The sequence below is a fragment of the Pleurodeles waltl genome, chromosome 4_1 (genome assembly GCF_031143425.1).
Source record: "Pleurodeles waltl isolate 20211129_DDA chromosome 4_1, aPleWal1.hap1.20221129, whole genome shotgun sequence".
Classification (NCBI taxonomy): Eukaryota; Metazoa; Chordata; class Amphibia; order Caudata; family Salamandridae; genus Pleurodeles; species Pleurodeles waltl.
This window is the reverse complement of record NC_090442.1, coordinates 313,911,449-313,934,623: the sequence shown is the minus strand read 5'-3', so window position 1 is coordinate 313,934,623 and position 23,175 is coordinate 313,911,449. Positions and strand designations below refer to the sequence as shown.

The 23,175-nt window shown below is 43.1% G+C and overlaps 1 protein-coding gene across 2 annotated transcripts in view; it reads left to right on the top strand.

The window, feature by feature from the left end:
* Window positions 1–23,175, top strand: part of FERRY3 (FERRY endosomal RAB5 effector complex subunit 3) — a 318,703-nt gene that overhangs the window by 184,331 nt on the left and 111,197 nt on the right. For both annotated transcript variants that reach the window (XM_069228412.1, XM_069228411.1), the window contains exon 11: window positions 12,239–12,441. In XM_069228412.1, the coding sequence (XP_069084513.1) occupies window positions 12,239–12,441 (203 nt within the window). The remainder of the gene's footprint in view (window positions 1–12,238; window positions 12,442–23,175) is intronic.

Here is a 23,175-nt window from a genome sequence, read left to right as displayed (position 1 = left end):
CTGCTGGACACTAAGAGGGATGACTGCGGAGGGTGGTTGATGTTTCTGCTGGCAGATGTCACAGCAAAGGACATATTGCTTGGTCTGCTTGTATAGACCTGGCCACCATAAGTGTTTCGGTAAGAGTGTTATTGTGGTCGCAACATCATTAAGTGCAGAGGCGACACCCTCATGCGCTACTTTGATGAGATCTAATCTCTGTCTTGCTTGGGGATCATTCGATCTCCAACCCCAGGAAGGGTTGCATAAGCAACATTCTGTGCACTGATGCGATTAGAGTATTTTGTAGGGTATGCTTTTGGGAGAGGCTTGCTTTCAGCTGAAGCTTTCACGGCAGCAAATATTTCACAATCCAATCTCGTCTGGCAACGAGTCACTGCAGCCACAGAATCCGTAGCTACTGCGGATTTGGCCACTTCGTCAGCCAAAGTGTTGCCAATAACGTGTACTCCTACACATTGGTGGCCCAATGTATGACTGAATGGGCACTCAGTAGCTTATCCTTAAGATCAGTCACCTTCCCCCACAGAGGTCTGTGTTTTATGGTGTTCCCTTTTGAGTCTCTGACCCCATTCAATAGCCAATGATTAAGATAATCATTGTTGGATTGGACACAGTAATATGAATCACAGACAATCAGAGTGAGTTGTCCTGGATCCCTATGTTCTAGTGCTAAGATAAGGGCTTTGAGTTCAGCCAGCTGAGCTGTGCAGTCCCCTAGGGTCTGTGTGCAGGTATAATGAGGGTGGAATACACCATCTTTCATCACTCCACTCACGGCAGCACAAGCAGCTGAGTATTGATGTTGTGCTGAACCATCAGTGTAAATGACAGTATGGTATCTGTCAAGTGACTGACGTTTTGGATCAAAGATGTAATCAACATCGGTGGCAGTCAGGGAGGTTGCTCCCTGAATCCAACGTGGATGTAATGCTTTAGCGTTTGGAAAACTATCTTTGGTGACAGCCTCTAAGGCTGGCACCGGGGTAACGACAATAATGTGTTTCTCTTGGGCAAGTGGCCTCTCCTTAATGACCGGGATCTGAACTGCAGTTAGATTGTTTTCTGTGTGTGAAAATCGTTGTTCTGCATTGGAATATAAATGTGATTTACATGCTATGGGCACTGTGTCACCTTTGTTAATGGTGAGATAAGTGAAACCAATGGCACCAGCAATTATTCTGATGACCAAATTAGTTTTGTTGTCACGGGTGTGTGTTTTGCTTCTAGCATATCCCATAGCAATCCTCCAAGGATGCGAGTGTGTTCTGCTGTCCATTATCTGCTAGAGAAATCAGGGCATATTAAGTCATAGTGTGGCTTGATACATTGTGCATAATTGGGAATATAAGTTTGCCAAAGTTAAAGAAACCTAGTAAAGACTGTAGTTTCTTGATAATATTTAGTGGCTAAAGTTGAACACACTTCTGTAAAAAGTGTGTGGTCAGGCTCTTGCCTTCGTTTGATAGCTCGTATGCTAGGAACAATACGCTGCGAAAGGCTATTTTAGTTTTCCTGAAATTGAATTTGTAACTAATGGCTGCGAATCCTAGAACGATCCGATCAACCCAGTATGATGAATGTTGAGGTCTTCATTTGTGAGATAGATGTCATCCACAGGATCAAAATCATGCAATATTGATGTTACACAGGCTTGTAGCCTTGGGGCAAATGACAGAAGCGTTTTTGTGAGCTAACTGACATTGCATTCAGGTCCTGACTTTCGTGTGCCAAGTTCTAGCAGAAAACCCCATCGGAGATATTCAAGATTGTTTTGTATTTTTTACGCACTATGTTGTTAATTAGTGCTCTGCTGTGTGAGTTTTGCATTGTGTATATGTGTGTATGACTGTTTAAGTGTCTGTAATCTAAGACTACTCTGTATGAATGGTTGGGTTTTGCAACAGGGAATAACGGGCTATTCATTACAGAGACACAGGGCTCAGTTACACCCTGGTACTTGAGCTGAGTGAGGATCTCCCTCACTGGAGCTTTGGCTTTGTGTTTAACAGGATATTTAGGCTGAGGCTGGGGTGTAGACCTAATAGTTATTACATGGCAAGGAGAATCCTTAGCCCAACCTAAGTGATTGCGGTGTAGCGCAGGTGCGTGTGCTAAAGCCTAGTTGACAGCATAGGCTTGTTTTACCGCCTCTGGAACCTGATCAGAGAAAGGAGGCAAAATGACATCTTCCCCATGTGGGAGATTACGGACCTGTTCAGGTGGCCAGTACCTCTCGGACAGTAGGATATCCCAACTAAGGTCATCCCAGAATATCACACTAATGGTGCCCTCTATGTCTCCCTCAAATTGGGTATGTAAATCATAAACCCTGTCGGATGGGGGAACTCGCCCATCCGTAGTCTCGACTGCAAGAAAGTTGCTAGTTGTTGTCGCATCCAGATGATCGTTCAGACTCTGGTGACATATGACTTCTGCCACGCTGTCTAGCAGTGTCACTGCCCATGTTTTGTTCGGCAGTGTTCTTAAGTTTACTGGCATTTTTAATGGACAGTTCTGCCATCTTTTTCTTTTTAAATTGTGGCTTTTGTTGTGGGGACATATCATCTTTTTTGTCGGAAGAATGTGGTGAGTCTTTCTTCTGTTTCAGGGTTTCAGGACGTTGCTCTGACCGGCCCACTCTCTCTCTACGTCCTGAAAGGAACGAGAGGGACATTAATCAGTATATATGACAGGAACTTTTATATTTTCTCTATTTCTGAGATTAAATCTCCTTTCGGAGTTCTCTGGGTGTCGAGAATCTGCTCCCTGACTTTGTCTGCCTTTTGTTTACTTTTGTTTGTCCCAGCACTTTTCAGATCCCTCCTGTGCTTGTTTAGTACCTTCTTTAGGGGTGGTACTCTGTATTTCAGGCTTTTTCGGCTTGGCTCCCAAACTGTCCCATCCTATACTGGTATAGGTATCGGAAATTATTTTCTGTAGCTGTTTCTCCTGTTTCAGGTGTGGAATCTCTTGAAGCTGCTGGTGTATAGCCAACACTACCACTTCCCTTTTAATGTTACTGTGTATGATTGAGGATACTGCGTTGAAGTTATGCATCAATTTCATCCCCAAATCTAGGGCCGGTGCAGCCCCCTGCTCATTCTGAATTTGTTTTAACACTTCCGGTTAGTTGGCAAGTGTTGGCGTACCATGTGCATTAGTATAAATTGCAGCGAAGACTGTACTCCACGTGGCGCAGTCATCTACCGAGGGAACATCCCGAAGGGCAAGCACACTGTGAGAATTCTATGTTTTTCCTGTTGTCCCTAATGGGGAAACATAGCTTCCAGCTGATTAGTTTTCTTGGCTATCCAGAATGGGTTTTTCTCTTGTTCCATGGGCACTTTCCCATGATAGAATGCATTGTTTGTGGATTAATCCCAGTAGTAGCCAACTGATATCCAGCAGGTGCTGGGTGCGTTGGTGTTGTGTTCAGAGTTCACATTCCAAACTGAACAAGTCGTTTATATAATGTTATTAGCTCAATGTACAGTAGATTGCCCAGATCAGCTGCCTGCATGTTTTTTTACTCCGGGGTGAGGTGTATATTTGGCAAACATAGGGCTTGTTGATCCTTCATTACCTAAGGGACCTAATCTCATGGGTTGTATTATGTGTGGCAGTGCGCCATTAAGCTACTTGTGATGTTGATGAGTGATCGGAATTTCAAGATACTGCTATTCGTGGTACTGTTGTGGTATGTTTGCAATTCTGTATGTGTGGAATGTAAATGATCTAGGGACTTCCTCAAGAAAGGTGACCCAAGAGTAGAATGTTTCTGTTTGGTAAGCTTTATTAGTTTCTACATTGAATGTGACATCCCCGCCCTCTTCTTTTAAGCCATGCACTACTAGGTGTAGTGTTAATGCCTGTCTGGCATTCTCAGGAATGTCTATGGCGTTAGCCGTATTATGTAATGGGTCAAGAGATGAAACACCAAGTGGGGAGAAAGCCCTTTTGAGAGTTTGAGCTCGAACAACCTACAGCCTAGTTAAATGCTCCCTCTTCAGCTGAGGAGGATCTTCCCCAAGACCACGGACGTCTACGTATAATGGTACTTAGGGTACCTGTTGTGCTTGAGACAGTGATACCCAGGGCATCCGTAAATTAGTGCCTAAACATCATTGTTGGTGGCGCCATGTCGTAGTTGGACACTTGCTCTAGGCAAGACTGCTGGTTTAGGGATGACAGCACTTTTGTTTGTAGGTGACTAGGCCAATCCTACAACAAGTCGCAACTGTTGGCCCAACCCTCCAGGCTCACAAGCAGTGGCTCACCAAAAACGCAGACAGTAAAAGGTGATTTGTGGAAGCCTTTAGGCATGTACTCAAGAGGGCGACATCTCAAGGGAGTTGTGGTTAAACGGAGATTACCCTTTTCTCAGATGAGCAACATTTCTCAGTCACACACAGGCAATGAAGGAGATGCAGTGAAGTTTTCAATAGATTTTATTAACAAGACTGCAACCTACTGTAAATTGCATGTGCTGCAATGATTAGGATAATGAACAATGCAAGAAACAATTGTAAAACTGAGAGTCACGAATTCAAAGACCCCCCTCCATCTTGCAACAACATAAGATGTAAAGCAGGTGTGAAATGAACCCTAATACCCTTGCACGATGAACGTAATCTCTAATCTGAAGACAGCTAGGTGTGTTAAACCTAATCTACCAGTACCATGTCCATGAGGCGAGCCCCCTAACCCTTGTTACCTTGTAATGAGGTCTCTAGATCATACTCCGTGGTGACACGAAGGCTGGGTCTGCATCAAGGCGATGTGTAGTATAGATAGCATTGATGGCATCTGGTAGGAATCCCTCTGATTATCTTGTCTGTGAGAGATGTATTAATAGAGATCTGGTAGGTTCCCAAGCAATAGATAAGAAGGCATTCTTTGGGCGGCAATTGTATAAAAATTCCTTGAAAAGGTACATTATGTTACGGTCACTTGAAAGTGGGAAAGTACATGATGTGAATACCTACGTATCTCATTTATCTTTGACGCGGATAGTGACGCTCTTACAGAGTGGCACTGATAACATGAAACTAAAACATCTTCCTAACTATAAACGTGGCAGCCATCTTGGAAGAAATAATCAAATAAAGGTGCTAAAACAGAGCAAGCTAAGTAGGTTAAAAGTCACTACGTGACGGGGGCACAGGCCTGGAAGCCAAAGGCTAAGCTAAACTCCTGATTCCCATTAAAACTAAATAGGATCCACTACAGACTCTGCTCAACTAAGTTGACACCCTAATTGCCACTTATTTAAAAATAAAACTTTTTTGTTGATTAAGTCAGTAAATGCACATAAAACATTGGGCAATGACACCCTTTTTCACCTAGAACTAAGTTATGTTTTTTAATGCACTCAAAATGTAGATTTCCTGGAGTGGGCAAAGGGGTATGGGTTGAGAATATAATGAATAATATTGATTATTCTTTCCTCCTCCTGTTGATTGTTTCAGATTCCCCTCTGTGCTCCCAGTGTTGCGGCACTAGTTGAACTACAAACATAACTACATTTGATGATTACTTGAAGGTTGCGGGTAATTTAATTAGCAACAGGTTCTGATGAAAGCCATGGATCCTGAGTGGCCTTGTCAGGCTGAAACATGTCGACCTTAATTTTAGTTGTATAGGATTCTTAGCTGATCCTCACAATGTCACCCGTTTTTAATCTTGCCATTTTCCTTTTTATGAACACTAATAAATGGGAATTAAGGATATGATGTAATTTTAACTCACACCCTTTCACTCACCTTCTCACTGAGATATCCTTCAGTTCATGTGGATAACGGGATACTGAAGTGAATGGAGACCCTGTGATGATGCTACCCACAAAATCACCCCACAGTGCTAACATTCACCATTGAGGGTAGAGTACGTGGTTGAGGGTCTCTTGAAAAAGATCTCAGAAGGCCTGGAATTATACGGTATGAGGGTTCACTTCTTTTGGTTATTGGTGTTTGGACAAAAGAAGCTTCTTTCTCCCTCTTTCACTGGTTTATATGATACATACTTACAACTGTACTTACCTGTAACTAAGATCCTTTGGTTCTAGTAATAAAGTAACAAGATATAGGTTTGTTATATAAAAACAGTTGGCCTGGAGTTATTCATTGAGAGTGTGCCTCATTTCTTGACTGTGTGTGTGTTCAGCAAATGCTTTGCACTACCCTCTGATAAACCTATCTGCTTGACCACGCTACCACAAAAGAGAGCATTAGTATTATCTTATTTAGCCTCTGTTAAGCCTCTGGGGGACCCCTGGACTCTGTACACACCATACCTCGCTTTGGTATAGTATATACACAGACCGCTTCCTACAAAGGTGTTAATTTATTTCTATAGAACCTTCAATCAGTACACATGGAAACAGTTAATTATTTTAAATTGATCTGAAGGTGCCATGGTGAATTGGGAAACTTGTATTGCTTGGCCAGTTTGGTATCTCCAATGAAGTTATACGAGAGCAGGGGTGACCATACTGGTTTTCAGATCTCCACAAACAATTTGGTGCATGGTGGAACATAAAGGCATAGGTGAGCCACCATAAGGTAAAGAAATCAAGGCCCCAGCATATATTGGTAAGTAAATATACAGTATCTGCTGTAGCTGCAGGTTCTCCCCAACCTTTCTTTCTTTTGCCAGCATGAGAACTTTAGCAACACTTTTAGTGCACATGAGCTCACCTCCTAGGTTGGAGAGCTTGTTTGTGCACCCTGGCGTTTTGTTGCCTTTTCCCTTGATAGATGCAAGGTTGTGCAGCAACACAACACCTAGGGAGGGAAACAAGACCAGGGTGCTTGCTTTCCACTGTTTTTCTACTGCTGAAGTTGGAGCCATTAGCACAGCGAATATGTAAGGGGCATCAGATTGGTTGGGGAGGGTGGATCTGTTAACTGACCATTTTTACAGAAGATATACTATTGTCTTTAACAAACCTAGCAGTCTTGTGATTTTTTTTTGGCTGGAAGAGCTCCAGCCCTGCTAACGAGTTGTGGAGTTTAAAATGAACCTAAGTAAATCAGAGGGAGTGACCCTCATGGTGTCTCAAACCCACTCAAGCCATAGAGCGATTGACCTCCTTCCAGTGGACTGACAATCCTGTTATATATCTGGGAATTTACTTAGCTGAGTCTCTAGCAAGAACTAAAAACATAACTAAGTAGTAAACCACATATCACCAGGGATTTTTTTTATTTTTTATACTAACGCATAGGGGGAGCGGCCCCTTTGGCAAGGGACACTCCCATGGGGGGGGGTTGTTGGGGGGGGGGGGGAGGAGAGGCAAAATATTTTTAGGCCTTTTCTGCCCCCCCTGGAGGCAGATCGGCCTAATATAATTTGGCGGATCTGCTCCCAGGGAGGCAGAAACCTCTAGAGGCCAGGGATATATATATATTTTTATTTACTTTATGTTTTTATGTATGTGGAGTGACCCCTTAGACAAGGGTCGCTCCGCTGGGGGGGCAAATTGTATTTAGGCCATTTCTGCCCCCCTTGGGGGCAGATCAGCCTATTTTTGTTAGGCCAAACCTTTAGACACCATGGATTGGTGTGTGTGTATGTGTGTGTTTTGTTTGGAGGGGGCAGCCCCTTGGGCAAGGGTCTCTCCCAATGGGGGCATATTACTGTTGGCCATAACTGCCCCCCTTGGGGGCAGATTGGCCTATTTTGGAAGGCCCAACTGCCCCCAAGGGGGGCAGAAAGCCCACCAGAGACCAGGGAAGATTTGTTTTTTTTCAAAATAAGAGGTTGGGGGTATGGCCATAGCCCCACCCCAAATAAATGGGGCCAAAGTTGTTCTGCCCACCAGTGGGTAGATTGGGCAATTACCCCTGATCCACACCCCGGGGGGACAGAAAGTCTACTAGATGCCAGGGAATAAAAAAGTTCAAAGAAAATAGTGGGGTGGTGGCTACCAACCAGTATCGGCCTGGTTATGCCCCCGCCCGAACTGAAGGGGCTAACAGTTTGGTTTTTGTTTTACATTTGGGCCATGAGAGCTTGGTAACTCTCAAAATCGACCCACTTGGAATGGTGAGGGCTGAACTTTTTTTTACTTTGGGAAGCTGCCATGTAGAAAAATCAACAAGACCTAGACACATCTGAAAACCAGGGTGGTGTGCTTCACATGCACCCCACACCATTTCCTTACCCACAATGCCCTGCAAACCTGCAACTTCTGGAAAGCACACATTTTTCCCACATTTTTGTGATGGAACCTTCCGGAATCTGCAGGAATCCACAAAATTCCTACCACCCAGCATTGTCTCATCTATACCGATTAAAATTTCTGCTGCACTTGTCAGCCTAAAAATGTTTTTTTTTTTTCAAACTGCCCTTTTGGACCCACTTTGATTCCCCCTCAATTTCGACGTGTTTTTGGCTCTTCCCTGTCACAAACACTTGGCCCACCTACACAAGTGAGGTATCATTTTTACCGGGAAGCTGAGGGGAACGTTGGGTGGTAGGAAATTTGTCCTGGTGCAGTGATCCCACACAGAAATGTGGGAAAAATTTGATTTTTTAGCTAGATTTGCGGTTTGCTGAGGATTCTGGGTAAGAAAATATTGGGGGATCCACGCAAGTCACACCTCCCTTGACTCCCTCTGGTGTCTAGTTTTCAGAAATGTCTGGGTTTGGTAGGTTTCCCTAGATGGCTGCTGAGCCCAGGACCAAAAACGCAGGTTCCCCCCACCCCCTGCAAAAACAGGTAGTTTTCTATTTGTTAATTTTGATGTGTCCAGATAGTGTTTTGGGGCACTTCCTGTTGCGAACACAAGGCTTACCCACACAAGTGAGGTACCATTTTTATCCGGAGACTTGGGGGAACGCTGGGTGGAAGGAAATTTGTGGCTCCTCTCAGATTCCAGAACTTCTGTCACCGAAATGTGAGAAAAAAGTGGTTTTTTAGCCACATTTGCAGGTTTGCAAAGGAATCTGGGTAACCGAACCTGGTGAGAGCCCGACAAGTTACCCCATCTTGGATTCCCCTAGGTCTCTAGTTTTCAAAAATGCACAGGTTTGGTAGGTTTCCCTAGGTGCCGGCTGAGCTAGAGGCCAAAATCCACAGGTAGGCACTTTGCAAAAAACACCTCTGTTTTCTGTAGAAAAAATTGATGTGTCCACGTTGTGTTTTGGAGCATTTCCTGTGGCGGGCACTATGCCTACCCACACAAGTGAGGTACCATTTTTATCGGGAGACTTGGGGGAACGCTGGGTGGAAGGAAATTTGTGGCTCCTCTCAGATTCCAGAACTTTCTGCCACCGAAATGTGAGGAAAAAGTGTTTTTTAGCCACATTTTGAGGTTTGCAAAGGATTCTGGGTAACAACACCTGATGAGAGCTCGACAAGTCACCCCATCTTGGATTCCCCTAGGTCTCTAGTTTTGAGAAATGCACAGGTTTGGTAGGTTTCCCTAGGTGGCGGCTGAGCTAGAGGCCAAAATCCACAGGTAGGCACTTTGCAAAAAAAACACCTCTGTTTTCTGTAGAAAAAATTGATGTGTCCGCGTTGTGTTTTGGAGCATTTCCTGTGGCGGGCACTATGCCTACCCACACAAGTGAGGTACCATTTTTATCGGGAGACTTGGAGGAACATAGAATAGCAAAACAAGTGTTATTGCCCCTTGTCTTTCTCTACATTTTTTCCTTCCAAATATAAGACAGTGTGTAATAAAGACGTCTATTTGAGAAATGCCCTGTAATTCACATGCTAGTATGTGATGAGGGCCTAAGCGAGAACTATTCCAAATAGGCAAAAAAAGGCCTGGCAGAGGAGGGGGAAGAGGCCTGGCAGCGAAGGGGTTGAAGACATATGTGTGGTAAAAGACCCCTCCACCCCCCTTGGCCAAACACCCCCCAGCCCAAAAACCACCCCAGCCCAAAAACCACCCCCTAAATCCTAACCCCCGCCTCTGCCTAAAACAACACCCCCACCCACAGACCCAATACCAGTCCTAATTTTGAAAACCTACCCCTGCCCTAAAACCTAAAAGCCCAACCCCCCACTTAACCTGAAAGCCCCCCAAAAACATAACCTCCTCGCCCCCTCCCTAAAACAGTACCCTCCAGGCCCAATACCCCCCAAGCCCGAAAACCACCCCCACTCTAAAATCTAACCCCCCGCACCCCTCCCTAAAACAGTACCCCTGCTCCTATACCCAAGCCCCTCGCTCTAATCCTGAAAACCTAGCCCCCCACCCCCGAAACCTAACCCCACTCCCTAAAACAGTACCCCACACCCCCAGTCCCAATCCCCTTTACCTTACTCCTAAGGCACGTCGCAATTCGTTCGTAGGAAATGGAAAGATCTTAACAATACTCATAGCCTTCACCGTCATTACAACGCATAGCCCTTACCATTACAATGGTAATGGTATTCGTGGTAAAGGATATTCGTTGTAATGATGCATGCATGAAAACGCATACGTGTTAAAGGCTAGTCGGGGAAACAGCCGCGTAGTAATGGCTGTTTCCCTCTTGATATATTACATAAGGAGAGAACTACAATGTCATGTACAAAGTATGGTGCATTGTGGAGTACACTGACCTAGACCTTTATTGCAAGGCAAATAAAGACAACAGAGGTAGGAACGTGGGTACAAGCAAGCGGAAGCTAGGTAGGAAGAACCCTGTTAAAAATGAAGGTAAATACCTTCCTTCTCTTGGCAGCTTTCACCTGCCGCAAATCATGGGAGTAAACACCTGTGATTTGCTCACCACCGTAACCCCGTTTTGGCTGCAGACAGTTATTTGCATTAAAATATGATTAATGGTCGCTCATGATGAATGCCTGTGTAATTCTGTGAAGGATCCAGAGATTGGTGCTTCCGATTAGTTTATTTGGGGGGGAGTAGATGGAAAAACTTGAATCAGTAAGTGAATGGAAAAAATGCTTTATTTCCACGATTAAAGAAACCATGGTAATCGGATATTAGGAAGAATGACAACCTGTACATCAACTACATCGCCAGTAGTGAAACGGAAAAAATGAAAGCAATTTAAAATTATCGTGGTGGGCTAAAAAAAAAAAAAAATACAAGTCTAAAAGGTTAAACAACGGTGGAAACTGTAAAAAGCTAAACATTCAGTTCATGGGTACATATCCAAATTCAAATCTAAGGTAAAGTGCTGAAGTGCCATGCCTTTGCTTAAGGCGAGGTGTTACAAAAGGATGTGCTCCACCTCGCCGAAGCTAAACCTGGCACAGTTAGAAGAAAACATGCCTTCTGAAATCACCCCTTCATTATGTCACAAAGGCTAACGTGCATTAATCAATGTTCATTATTGCACAGCAAGTTGCTGAAGTGCAGTTCGCTTGGTATTTTCAGAGTTTTGTTTGCATTAAAACGGTAAAGTCGCTCGTGATCGGAACCTATGTAATTCAGTGAAGCATCCGTGGGCTTGTGCTTTAGATTTGCTTTTTTCGAAGTTTAGGGAAAAATCCGAATCGTAACTAAGAAAATGGTTGTTTGAATGCATTCAAATAAATTCGAAAGTAAAGTACCTGCTTTGAATTCTGAAGTAAACATGTTTGAATTATTAAATTCAAAATATATATATATATTTTTTAAAGGTCTGTTTTTTTCTTTTTACTAGACACAGTGTTTTTAAATGCTTTTAATTAATTAATTTTTTCTTCACCCTCCGCAAGTGGCATGATGAAACTGTGTGCCTGTTTTTGAAGAACTCCAAAATGTTTTATAAATACCCCTGCAACTATCCCTGTATGAGACACCATTGTAGCGCCTTCAGGCTTCACTTTGTTGTTGCGTTTCATACTCCTAATTTTTCTCTTAGGTGCATATTAACATTCTGCAGACTTGTGGCCCCATCCTCTTCTTTTTGCACTCCCAGTATGTGTCTTGCAAAGGGAGAGGAGCACCTTCACCCCTTTCTGACCCCCGCTTTGTTCCTTTAAAAACGTTTCGAACTATCCTTGTCTCACCCACACGCACTGCCCCGGTATTCCTTTGCAGATATGTTCAATGTGACCTCACACTGTTTTTTTAAGCCAGTCATTTCTAGTCTTCAGAATACCACCGGGGATGTGTTCATGGGAAAATTCAAATTTGTTGTTGTTTTCGCACTTTATTATTTACATCACTATTTACGTATCCTTCGAATTTAACCTATACCTTGTTCACAGGTGATGTAGTTACCTTTTTTTAAAGGTTAATCGTTTTAACTAATTTCGTGATATACATTTTTCATTGTCCTCCAGGCGAATTTTATATCACCAGACATTCAAATCTGTCTGAAATCCATGTTGTATTTCATCTCTGTGTGGATGACAATGTGAAATCTGGTAATATCACTGCCCGCGATCCAGCAATAATGGGCCTCAGAAATATACTCAAGGTTTGCTGTACTCATGACGTTACTACAATTAGTATTCCTCTTCTACTGGTGCATGACATGTCAGAGGTAAGAGTGAGTACGATAAAATGCTCAGACATATTTCCACATTTAGTGATAACTGACATTTGATGACTGATTTTTTTTTTCATTTTTGAAACACTGTATCTTTAATTTGTAATTGGCGACTTTGTTCTAGAACCCTAGAAATTCAGCATCTGCATGTTCTAGAGTGCAGACACTCAAGCATGAAGCACGGATGCGTTCACGTTTTGACGCCCTCATAGGCATGGTATTTAGAGGCTGGTTTCACACACCATTCTTGCTAAACAATAATTTAACATGTTTTACTTCCTATTTAGTCAACAACAGTCACTGAATAAGAAAAGAAATACCGTAAAGCAATTTATATTTTGCAGAATATTTTCATTCTTTTTGTTCACATCATTGTCTGAAGTGGTGACGGTGGAAGTAAGAGAGGAACCATGGTGAGCGTTCAGTCTCCTTTTTATTAAGAAAGCCAGTACGATGAGGGAGCAGGTCTGATCAACAGTGCGTCCAGGCTCAACTGACTCAAAGGGAACTCCAGCGTCATGGACAATGGAATTCCCTCGTGTCACCGGCCATACATTCCACCATGGAATGTACATATGCACACAACACATCCCCCTCCCTTATTATTTTTTTTATATAAAAAAAACAAATAAAAAAAAGAATCCAACACAATCCAACAATAATAAAACAATTAAACAAGGGGAAAAAAACAGATAACAATAAAGGTACTGGAGTTCCCATCACGTATCCACGGTGTCCGCAACAGCTATATGTCCTAAGACGTAATCCTTCCACTAACCCGGACGAGTCACTCTCCTTTTCTCCACACACACTGCACCTTCCACATCAAAATCAGATTCACAACTCCCACACACTTCACTACTACCACACTCATTAGTTATCTCCTCACACACTTCACCACTTCCGCACTCATTAATAATCTTCTTGCTCTCACTGTTGGAACCTTGTTGAACCAAAGAAGGGGAGCTGTCTCTTTCTGATGATGCTCTCAAACCCTTCAACTCATCCTCTAACCAAACAAAACCATCTTCCTTATTCTTAGTACCGTCAATCTCATGCATAGTATTTTGCTCATTGTTAAGTAGGGCAACACGTTTGAGATTCCAAACCCTACCATCACTCAATCTGACAGCATTATGTAGCACTTCCACCACTTGTTCTGGTTCAAAATATTGTCTCTCACCCTTCTTAACTTTGTAGGGTTTCTTAACCCGTACCCAATCACCCACGACAATCTTGACCGGCTTCACATGATGAGATTGGTCATAATATAACTTGTTCTTTCCTTGCAATTGGTCCAGATTGTCCCTTGCTAATTCTACTGACCAATGTTCAACACCAGTAACACATAACCACGCAGGGTTATGCTTACCCCTAGGATTCCTTCCTCTCATGATAACAAAAGGACTCAGCCCTGTAGTTACATTCTTAGTGATTCTGTAAGCCCACACTGCCTTGAACACAGCAGTATGCCAGTCACATTTCCCCATAGAACTTTGAATTACACCTTTGATGACCCTATTAAATCTCTCAACAGTTCCATTACAACTAGGGTTATATAAGGACGTAGTTTTGTGTTTGATTCCCACTCTCTCAAAATACATCTTTGCTGCATCAGAAACGAATTTCACACCATTGTCGCTTAACAATTTCGCAGGGATTCCTTCTGACAAAAATACCTTGTCCATAAACTCCAGTACATTAGCAGTGTCCGCCCTCTCTATTATACCAATTTCTGGCCATTTGGAAAATAAATCAATAAGAACTACATATTCTTGATCATCTCCCACTGGACCAAACAAATCCACCGCAACACATTCCCAAGGTTGTCTGGGCAAGAATGTCTGATCCATAGGTGGTCGCAAGGTATACAAACTTTTGTCCGCCGAGGAACACACTTTACAAGACCTTACAAACCTCTCTACCGCTTTATCCACTCCCGGCCACCAAAATAGATCTTTAACCACTGACTTTGTCCGAGCAATGCCAAAATGCCCTCATGGCACAAATCTAACACAACGTTCCTCATTCCATATGGTGGAATGATCTTATCCCCTCTCAGAATGATACTTCCCTCTACAGAAAGTTCATGCCTAACCTCCCAGTAGTACCTACACTGCTCCGTGAGTTGGTCTTTCCTAGGCCAACCTCCTAAAATAAACTTCAACACCAATTCCATCTCCTTACCCCAAGAGTCCTTCTCAAGTGCAGAACCACCAGCATCATGTATTAGGGCAACATTAAAATCACTCCAAGGATCATCCACACAACCTTCCAACGGACTCGGCAACCTTGACAACCAATCCGCCATACAATTATTCCTTCCGGGAACATACACAATGCGGTATATGAAATCCTTCATACGCATGGATAATCTCAATATTCTAGCAGATGCTAACACACTACCTTCTGATGTGAGTAACTTAATCAAGGGTTTGTGATCACATTAAATAGTGATATTCTTACCCCATATGAACGCACAAAAGTGTTCCAAAGCTCAGGCGCACGCTAAGGCCTCCTTCTCAATAACCGAGTACTTCTCCTCGGAAGGCGATAACGACCTGGAGGCAAACAATATTATCCTCTCCCTTCCATTCCTATCTCTCTGGGATAAGACAGTACCTAGTCCCTTGTTGCTTGCATCTGTAGTCACCAAGGTATCCAACTCAGGGTCAAAACTCTCTAAATTCGCTACTTTGCTCAAATCAGACTTTATACTTTTAAATTCACGTTCACATACTTCATCCCATACAAATCGGGAATTTTTCTTAAGAAGGTGTCTCAAGTTATAAACCTTCCCCGCAAAATGTGGGACTAATTATGCACAGAATTCTGCCATACCCAAAAATGATCTTACTTCTTCCTTTGTAGTGGGGGTCGCTGCTCTAACAATGGCATCGACTAACAACGCCTTCGGTTTCACTCCCTAACTGCTGATTTCATGCCCCAAATATTCCACACTTCTCTTGGCAAACTTAAACTTGCTCAATTCTACGGTCAACCCTTTACTCTCCAACACCTCCAACACATGTCTCAACCTCTCATCATGCACCATGCATCATTCCACACTTCCTCGTTCACGATAGTAAAGGGTGAGCCAGAGTCTGCGTACATTGTTATTGGAATTCCATGTCACAAATTGGTTTCACTTTGGTCTCCGCAACGGTGATGTTCAAAATAAAATTCCCGTCCTCCGCGACTTCTCTGGACTCACAGGAATATTCATCGTTTCCACTTCCTGTGTGAACACTACTTTCCACTATACATTTAACAAGTTTCTTTTTATTCCTGCAAACCTTCGCAAAGTGGCCCACAATACCACATTTGATACATTTCTGTTTCAAGGCTGGGCATGTCTTAGAGTATGCCAAGTGCTCTTTACTGTCACATCTATAGCACCTTCTCTCACTTCCGTTACCTTGTGAGGTCCTCTGTTCCTTCAACATACTCCGACTAGTCACCTTGTAAACATTGTCGACACCTTTCTCGGTTGCTTTTAACTCAGAGATACATCTCTCTGAAATTTCTGCCTTCCTTACAATGGCTAGAATCTCCTCCAGCAGGGAATCACCATTTATCCACAATCTTTCCTGGATGGATTGATTGTTGCTATGCATAACTACTTGATCCCTTATCAGGTCATCATGTATTGAGCCAAACTTGCAGTCAAGGGCTAATTTCTTTAAGTCCGAAACATAGTCGTCCACAGACTCCCCTTTCTCTTGCTTTCTTTGGAAAAACTTGTAGCGAGTAATTCCAACACAAACCCTTGGTGCAAAATATTTGTCGAGATCTTGCATAGCTGCATTAAAAAGACATCCATCTCCGCTCACAGGACTTTTCTGCATCTTATTATATGTTTTGAATCCAACGGGCCCTAACGAATGTAGTAAGAGCCTTTTCTTCTGTTCCGCAGGCATTTTATTTTCAATATCAATGGCACCTATATAGTTCAAGAAATAGTCCTTCCATTCTGACCATTTAACAAGCAGGGCACTTCCTGCAGCCCAAAATGCTTGTGGGGGAGTAATAGTAAAATTAGGCTGTGCCATGCCACCCACGCTTGGATGCTCAGTCCTGGTGAATGAGTACAATATGTAGTAACTGGCTGTAAAAACTCCTCAGACCTGCTCCCTTATAAATATAATTTGCACCTTCCTTCCTTTCTTTCCTCTTTTATTTTTTTATATTGGAAAGAGGAAAAAAATATAAAAAATAAAGCGCTAAAACACACACACCGCTCAAAAAAAATCAGTGCGACAAGGTGCAGAGCGTCTCCGTTGCCTTGGCGATGCTTCGTTCACAGCGCCGTGTTACAGCTCCTCCTGGAGATGACGCTGGGTAACGCGTCAGATGTTCCCTTGGAGGCGCTTCTTTCCGAGCGCACGTGTCAATCCAACGCGCGTTGGTCTGCGCGGCATATGTTGCGTCTCCGTTCCCGTGGAGACACTTGGACTCCACCAGAACGTGCGAGACGAGCACACGCGGCTATCCAGTGTGCGTACGGCGGCTCGAGATGGGGAGATAACAGCTTTCTCCTCGAGCCACGTGTCCTAGTGAGGAGCGCGTATGCAGAAGAGTCCAAAATACATACCCTCTTCACGATGACAAGAGGAGTATTCAATTGCCACCAGTAGGCGCGGGCTGAAGCGGGGCAAAACACCGTAGTAGAACTTCCAACCTGCTACACTCCCACCATCCTCGTCGCCAGGTTGAAGTGGTGACGGTGGAAGTAAGAGAGGAACCACGGTGAGCGTTCAGTCTCCGTTTTATTAAGAAAGCCAGTACGATGTGGGAGCAGGTCTGATCAACTGTGCGTCCAGGCTCAACTGACTCGAAGGGAACTCCAGCGTCATGGACAATGGAATTCCCTCGTGTCACAGGCCATATATTCCACCATGGAATGTACATTCGCACACAACATTGTCCTTTTCAGTGCTCCTCAAAATCAGTAAATTTACATGTGGGGTCGCTCTGAGCTTATCTATTAGTTCTACGCTTTTTAATAGGTGTGTGGCATCTCTGGCCAAATTAGTCAAATCATTCAATTCGGATTTTATGGCGCTCGCCACTGACACCTAAATCGTTCTTAGAATGGACGATGAATTCCCCTCAACCTAAATACATTTCAGTAACTATATGAAAGTGATTAAAATTTCATCTTGATCTTAGGAGGCCCTTCTGTGTATAGTCGCAATGGTGGTTGTCCTCCTGATGTACTGTCAGTTTTGGGTTGCCAAAATACGCAATATCAGGTTTATTTTCATTGAAAGTCTTTACTGCTGAGATTGCTATGGTTACAGCTGCTTGCTTCTACGATTTTAAGAAACCTTACATTTTCTTCCTTTCTGCTTGTGGTTTACTGTAATTGGCACTTATGCCTGGATTAATGTAATGCACTTTAACTTGGTCTCCCTCAGTACCAGCGTAGGAACCCCAGCTGATATAAAATTTGTCAGCCGGACTTCTGTAATGCTTTCTTCATGGACAACCCGTTTCACATCATCTGAAGAAACAACACTGACTCCCATTAGGCAAGTGAGCATAGTTTAAAAGCTGGTCCATCTGTCACAAAACCATCTTTGGACACAGTCTATCTCTCATTTGTGATATTCTAATTAATAGCTTTAGGCATTACCATACTAGGCAAACTCTCCATTCTACCTGTAGTTGTCTGTTTTTCACCAAATAATGCAAATTGTGTATTAGCGGTCGTGCCTCCTCATATTTCAGGTGTTGGTTTCGACATTTTCTACCTGCCTCCTGGACCTCTCTTAATAGTTACCTCATGTCACATCTCCTCTCTATCCACAGAGCTTAAATTGTCATGCAAAGTGTTCACCCTTGTGGCAATCGTTTTGGCATACTGCATTGGCAAGGAAATAGGTCGATAAAGTTTAAAAAAACGAACCATAAGTCTGCTGTGGCGACATGACACATGATTGTGTATACCTGTTACACACACTCATGGATTTTTTTTAAACTTGTTTTTTTGCTGAATATATTTGGTCCATGATACAGCACTATGGAGCAGAAAATAAATGGATTAGTATGTGCCATGACCTCTACTGAAAGAATACTTTAAACACTAGAACAAAGAATAGTTCATACATACACTTTTCACCGAAGTGACCCTTGTATAAACTTTTGAACATGTGCTGAGCATGTGAATCTACAGCACTACAAGCACAAACTGATAGTTATAGAGTAAGTAATATTTTCCCCATATCTGAGCCACCCACTTTTAATTGTTTTTCAACCTCAGCTACAGTACATAAACAAAGTTTGTGATGCCTTGGGTGCTTCCTCTTACTGGCATGTGCACAGCTGTTTTGTAACAGAATACATGTCCTGAAGCCATCTTGCTTCCAGGCACTAAATACCGCCACACGGAGGTTTGTGCCCATGTTTTTGGTTCTTATGTATTCTTTAATAGTGCAAGGTCTACATTTAACGGAAGCTGCAGTACATCCTGTATCCATAGGTACACCAGAAGGTCTTGCCTGGCAGTGATTCACATTCATATTTATAGTTTCTTTACTTTTTTTTTCCCGTCCCATAGTGATTTGCATTCATATTTGTAGTTTCTTACGTCCCATACTGTCACAAGGTAAAGTAATACTATTCCTAGTATAAGAAGTTGAAGCACAGAGTAAAAGCCATCAGTGATTAGTGCACAAGTTACATTTTCTATATGAAATTCTTATGTCTTTTGGTGTCTTCTAGCAAACTTAGAATATAATCTACATTAACGCACTATCAATCAATCAGTGATCTATAAAGCACGGCTAATCACCCGTAAAGTCTAAAGGTGCTGTTTGTGGATGTGCTGCTCAGTCGAAGAGCCAGGTCTTGAGGTCCTTCCTGAACTGCTTCAGTGATGCAGTCTGCCTGAGCTTGAGGGGGTAGCGTGTTCCATGTCCTGGCTGCTAGGTAGTAGGAGAAGGATCTTCCTCTTGTGCTTTTCCAGATCTTGGGAACAGCTGCAAGGGTGAGCTGGGAAGAACGGAGATGTCTGTTTTCTTCTTGTGTGCCTCAATTTTATGTTATGTTGCTTAGAAAGATGCCTACATACTTAACTGAATGCATTCAACAAAACTATTATAGGTGCAGTAAACCTGCCTAGTCTTTCTGCTGTCTCTGAGAGCTGGTATCTAACTAGTCACTGCCTTTAATTTTACGCTAATAAATGTAACGTTTGTTTGAATATTCTGCAATTTAATAGAACTAACGTAAACATGAGGAATAGCGCAGAGACATATGTATCGTAAGAACTTTTTATTGTGTTCCTTTTGTTTATTCTGTGGAATATTGTATTATGTCCATTAATTTGGGGAGTATTAACACAGCATTGTGCACATAGCAACTTGGAGCCATCGAATTGTCCTGGCATTGAGACATAAATCTGAATGTCCAGGCTGTTCCTTTGAGATGTGCACCCATCAATTGTGATCAGAGGAATTAAGGCACAACAATTCTGATAATTAATGAAGACATACCTTTGGCCGTCAGTCTCGCATCCAAAGTACTGCTTAGAGTTGCACTTAATACCACAAAGATACCATCACAATATCACAAAGTCAGCCAGCAACATCAACAGCTGCTCAAGGAGGAAGTATAAATAATTCTTGATAAAGGTGCCATAGAACAAGTACCCCATACCATCCGGCTCAAGTAGTGTACTCTGTGCACTTCTTCATTCCCTAAGGGACAGTGCATTATGGCCTACCTCGATCTCAGGACATTGATTCACTACATCCGGTCAGATCAGTTAAAAATTACGGCATGCTTCTGCTCTACACAAGAGACCAAATATCTACCTCAAGGCCATCTACTTCCACCTTTCCATTCATGTGGCACATCAACGCTATCTCAAATTCGTGGTAAGTGGAAACTGCTACCAGTTTAAGGTTCTATCCTTTGGCGTTACAACAGCCCTAAGAGTATTCATATAGTGTCTAGCAGTGTTTGCAGCACATCTTTGCAGCAGTGTGATTAACATGTTTCCGTATCTCAACAATTGGCTGAAAAAAAGCAGCAGCCGACAGCAATGCCTAGCGCGCACACACTCAGGCAGCAGTGTCTCTCCTACACAGTTAAGGGTTCACAGTGAATGCCAAGAAGTCCATCTCAAATCACAGCAAGTTTATCCATTTTATAGGAGCAATGCTAAACTCATTTACAAGCAAAGTCTACCCAAACCAAAAGAGGATGATGGCATCTCAAAGGATGCAACCTCTTTTTCAGGAAACGCATCCATTAACTGTGAGAACAATACCTTCAATTTTAGAGAGTGATGGCCTCCTCCATAGAGTTGGTACTGTATGCACAGGTGTCTAGCCAGGCAGTGGTCACAAGTAGCATGTCGATGGGGAGGTCTAGTGTTTGTGGATCCTAGAGTTCAGCACAGACTCTCATGGTGGAACGACAAAAACTTGAAACTGGCAGACCATTTCTAGGCCCTCGATTCAAAAACAAGGTTTAATGGCCCAACTTTCTCATCCAATAAAATGCCCTTTCCAGTTTGTGGGTTATCAAATGGGGTGTGGACCAATTTGCCCCAAATCAAAATCTTAAAGCAGTGGAGGATTGAAAAACCCACATTGTATTCAAAAGAAGATGGACACTTGACCTGGACCTCATCAAATATGGCGCTGGACTAAAACACCGGACCTCGTCGTGGGATTTAGCCCGGTATATGATCCGTTGAAAGACACCTTGCATTTCTAGACTGACTGAAAACATTGACCGGTTATTATGTACTGCAAATAATGGATCTACTCTGATGACTCTTGCTAGCCTTGAAAAACGCCCCAGGTAAACCTACCATAGGGGCGAAACACGTGTCAGCTTTTGGTTCTTGGCTCAAACCAGGATGACCTTCAGTTTGGATCTTGATTCCTTGCTCAAACTTATATGATTTCTGTTTGAATGGACATTAATAAATAGCTTTGGACTCATCATCTCAACCCAACATGTTTGCTCTATATTGCAAATCATCATAAAATACTATTTGGAATCTTATATTTGAATACAGTATGGGTTTCTCAATCCTCCACTGCTTCACTTCTAGACCCTCAGCTGCAGGTGGGGCAGGGAACACACATGAACTACATGATTGTTCAGGGTACTTGGATGTAAGAGCAGATAATATACCACATAAGTTTCCATGAACTGACAGCAATACAGTTGGTGTGCAGCATAGTTTGCAATCTCATCCAGAAAAGAACTGTCCTAGTCAAGATGGACAACATGGTGACCATGTATTATATCCACAAACAAGGAGGTACTTGCTTCTGCTGTCAGCCATATCCCAAAAGATCTGGAAATGGGCCATTTGTAATCAAATACAGCCCTTAGTGCAGGTGCTGCTGAGGTGAACAACAACATTGAAAATTAAGAAGAGTGAATCAGTAAGTAAAGGAATGAGTGTGAATCAGTATGTTACCACTACTTCCGCAAATGAGGACATCCACAGTTGATTTGTTCATCACTGTAGAAAATGCAAAATACCCAAGCTTTGCCTCTAGGTACACCACACTCTGTGGGCACCTCACTAAGGTTGAGTTGGTCAGAGATAATTGCTTTTGATTTTCCTCCACTACCTTTGCTTTTATATGTAGTGTAGAAATTCAGCCCAAAGTTATGACACTCGTTTTAGTGACACCAGTATGGGCAAGACATACCTGGTTCTCTGTTTCTCAGAATGTCAGTTCATCAACATGAGAATCTTCTTATCAGGTCAGATCTTCTGATACAACATATGTGGCAGCTGAGACATACAAACAAGCAATTGCACCTGGAGATTTCGCACTTGAGCTCATAGGGCCTGGGTATTTCAAACAATCTGAGGAGTATATGCAAATCCAGCGAGAGGCATGCAGACTGACTAGGTGTGCATGCTGTGCACCTGAGTGTAAATTCTTTCCCCATTTCTGTCTGTGCAAAACGTTGGAGCGTCTTAATTGCTAAACTTCCTTTGAATTCTCACAGATATTCATTTTTCAGGGCTATATGAAACTGGGCCACACCAGCACAGGTCCATTGATGAATTGAAGTGAAAACTCAGAGCTATGGATGTGAAATTCTTGCTCCTTTTTTCTGCCAAACTCAAGATACTCTTTCAAGAAAAAAAACGGGCGTGGCAGGGGCCTCCTTCTGCCCTGCGGCTGTGCCCTCCGCTCCTGTGCATGATCTGTGATGTTGTTTCTCCAGTACAAATATGAAGCAGCGCTGGCACTCCCCAAGGAGAACCCTGGGGTTCGGTCCAGCCACTTGGGGCATGGCTCCTTGGCCTCCTGGATCTATACCACCTCAGAATCAGGTGATGGCCAGGCCTCGCCAGGAACTTCCTGGGCCTTGGTGACAAAGGCGATATCCCTGGACTGTTTTTCTAGATAGGCTCCTAATGTTAGGCCGACAGATGCTTCCAGGAGGGAAGTGTAGGGAGAGGGTAATTGGGTGTTTTAACCCACTGGTTGTTTATTGTGACTTGTTTGTTCATTTGTTGATATGTTACATGGCAGGCCCATAACACAAGCCGGAATCAACGAGAATTGAGATAGCAGAATGGGCTAGATGACAGTGGATCCTCGCTCACGCTTTAAGATAGTACGTTGAACGTCAGCTGGCTCCTAGACAAAATCAAGAGGGAGGCAGCATTCCTATATGATAAGAGACTGTCCTCAGCCATTGTCCTTTTACAAGAAACCCATCTCCTGGGCTCGA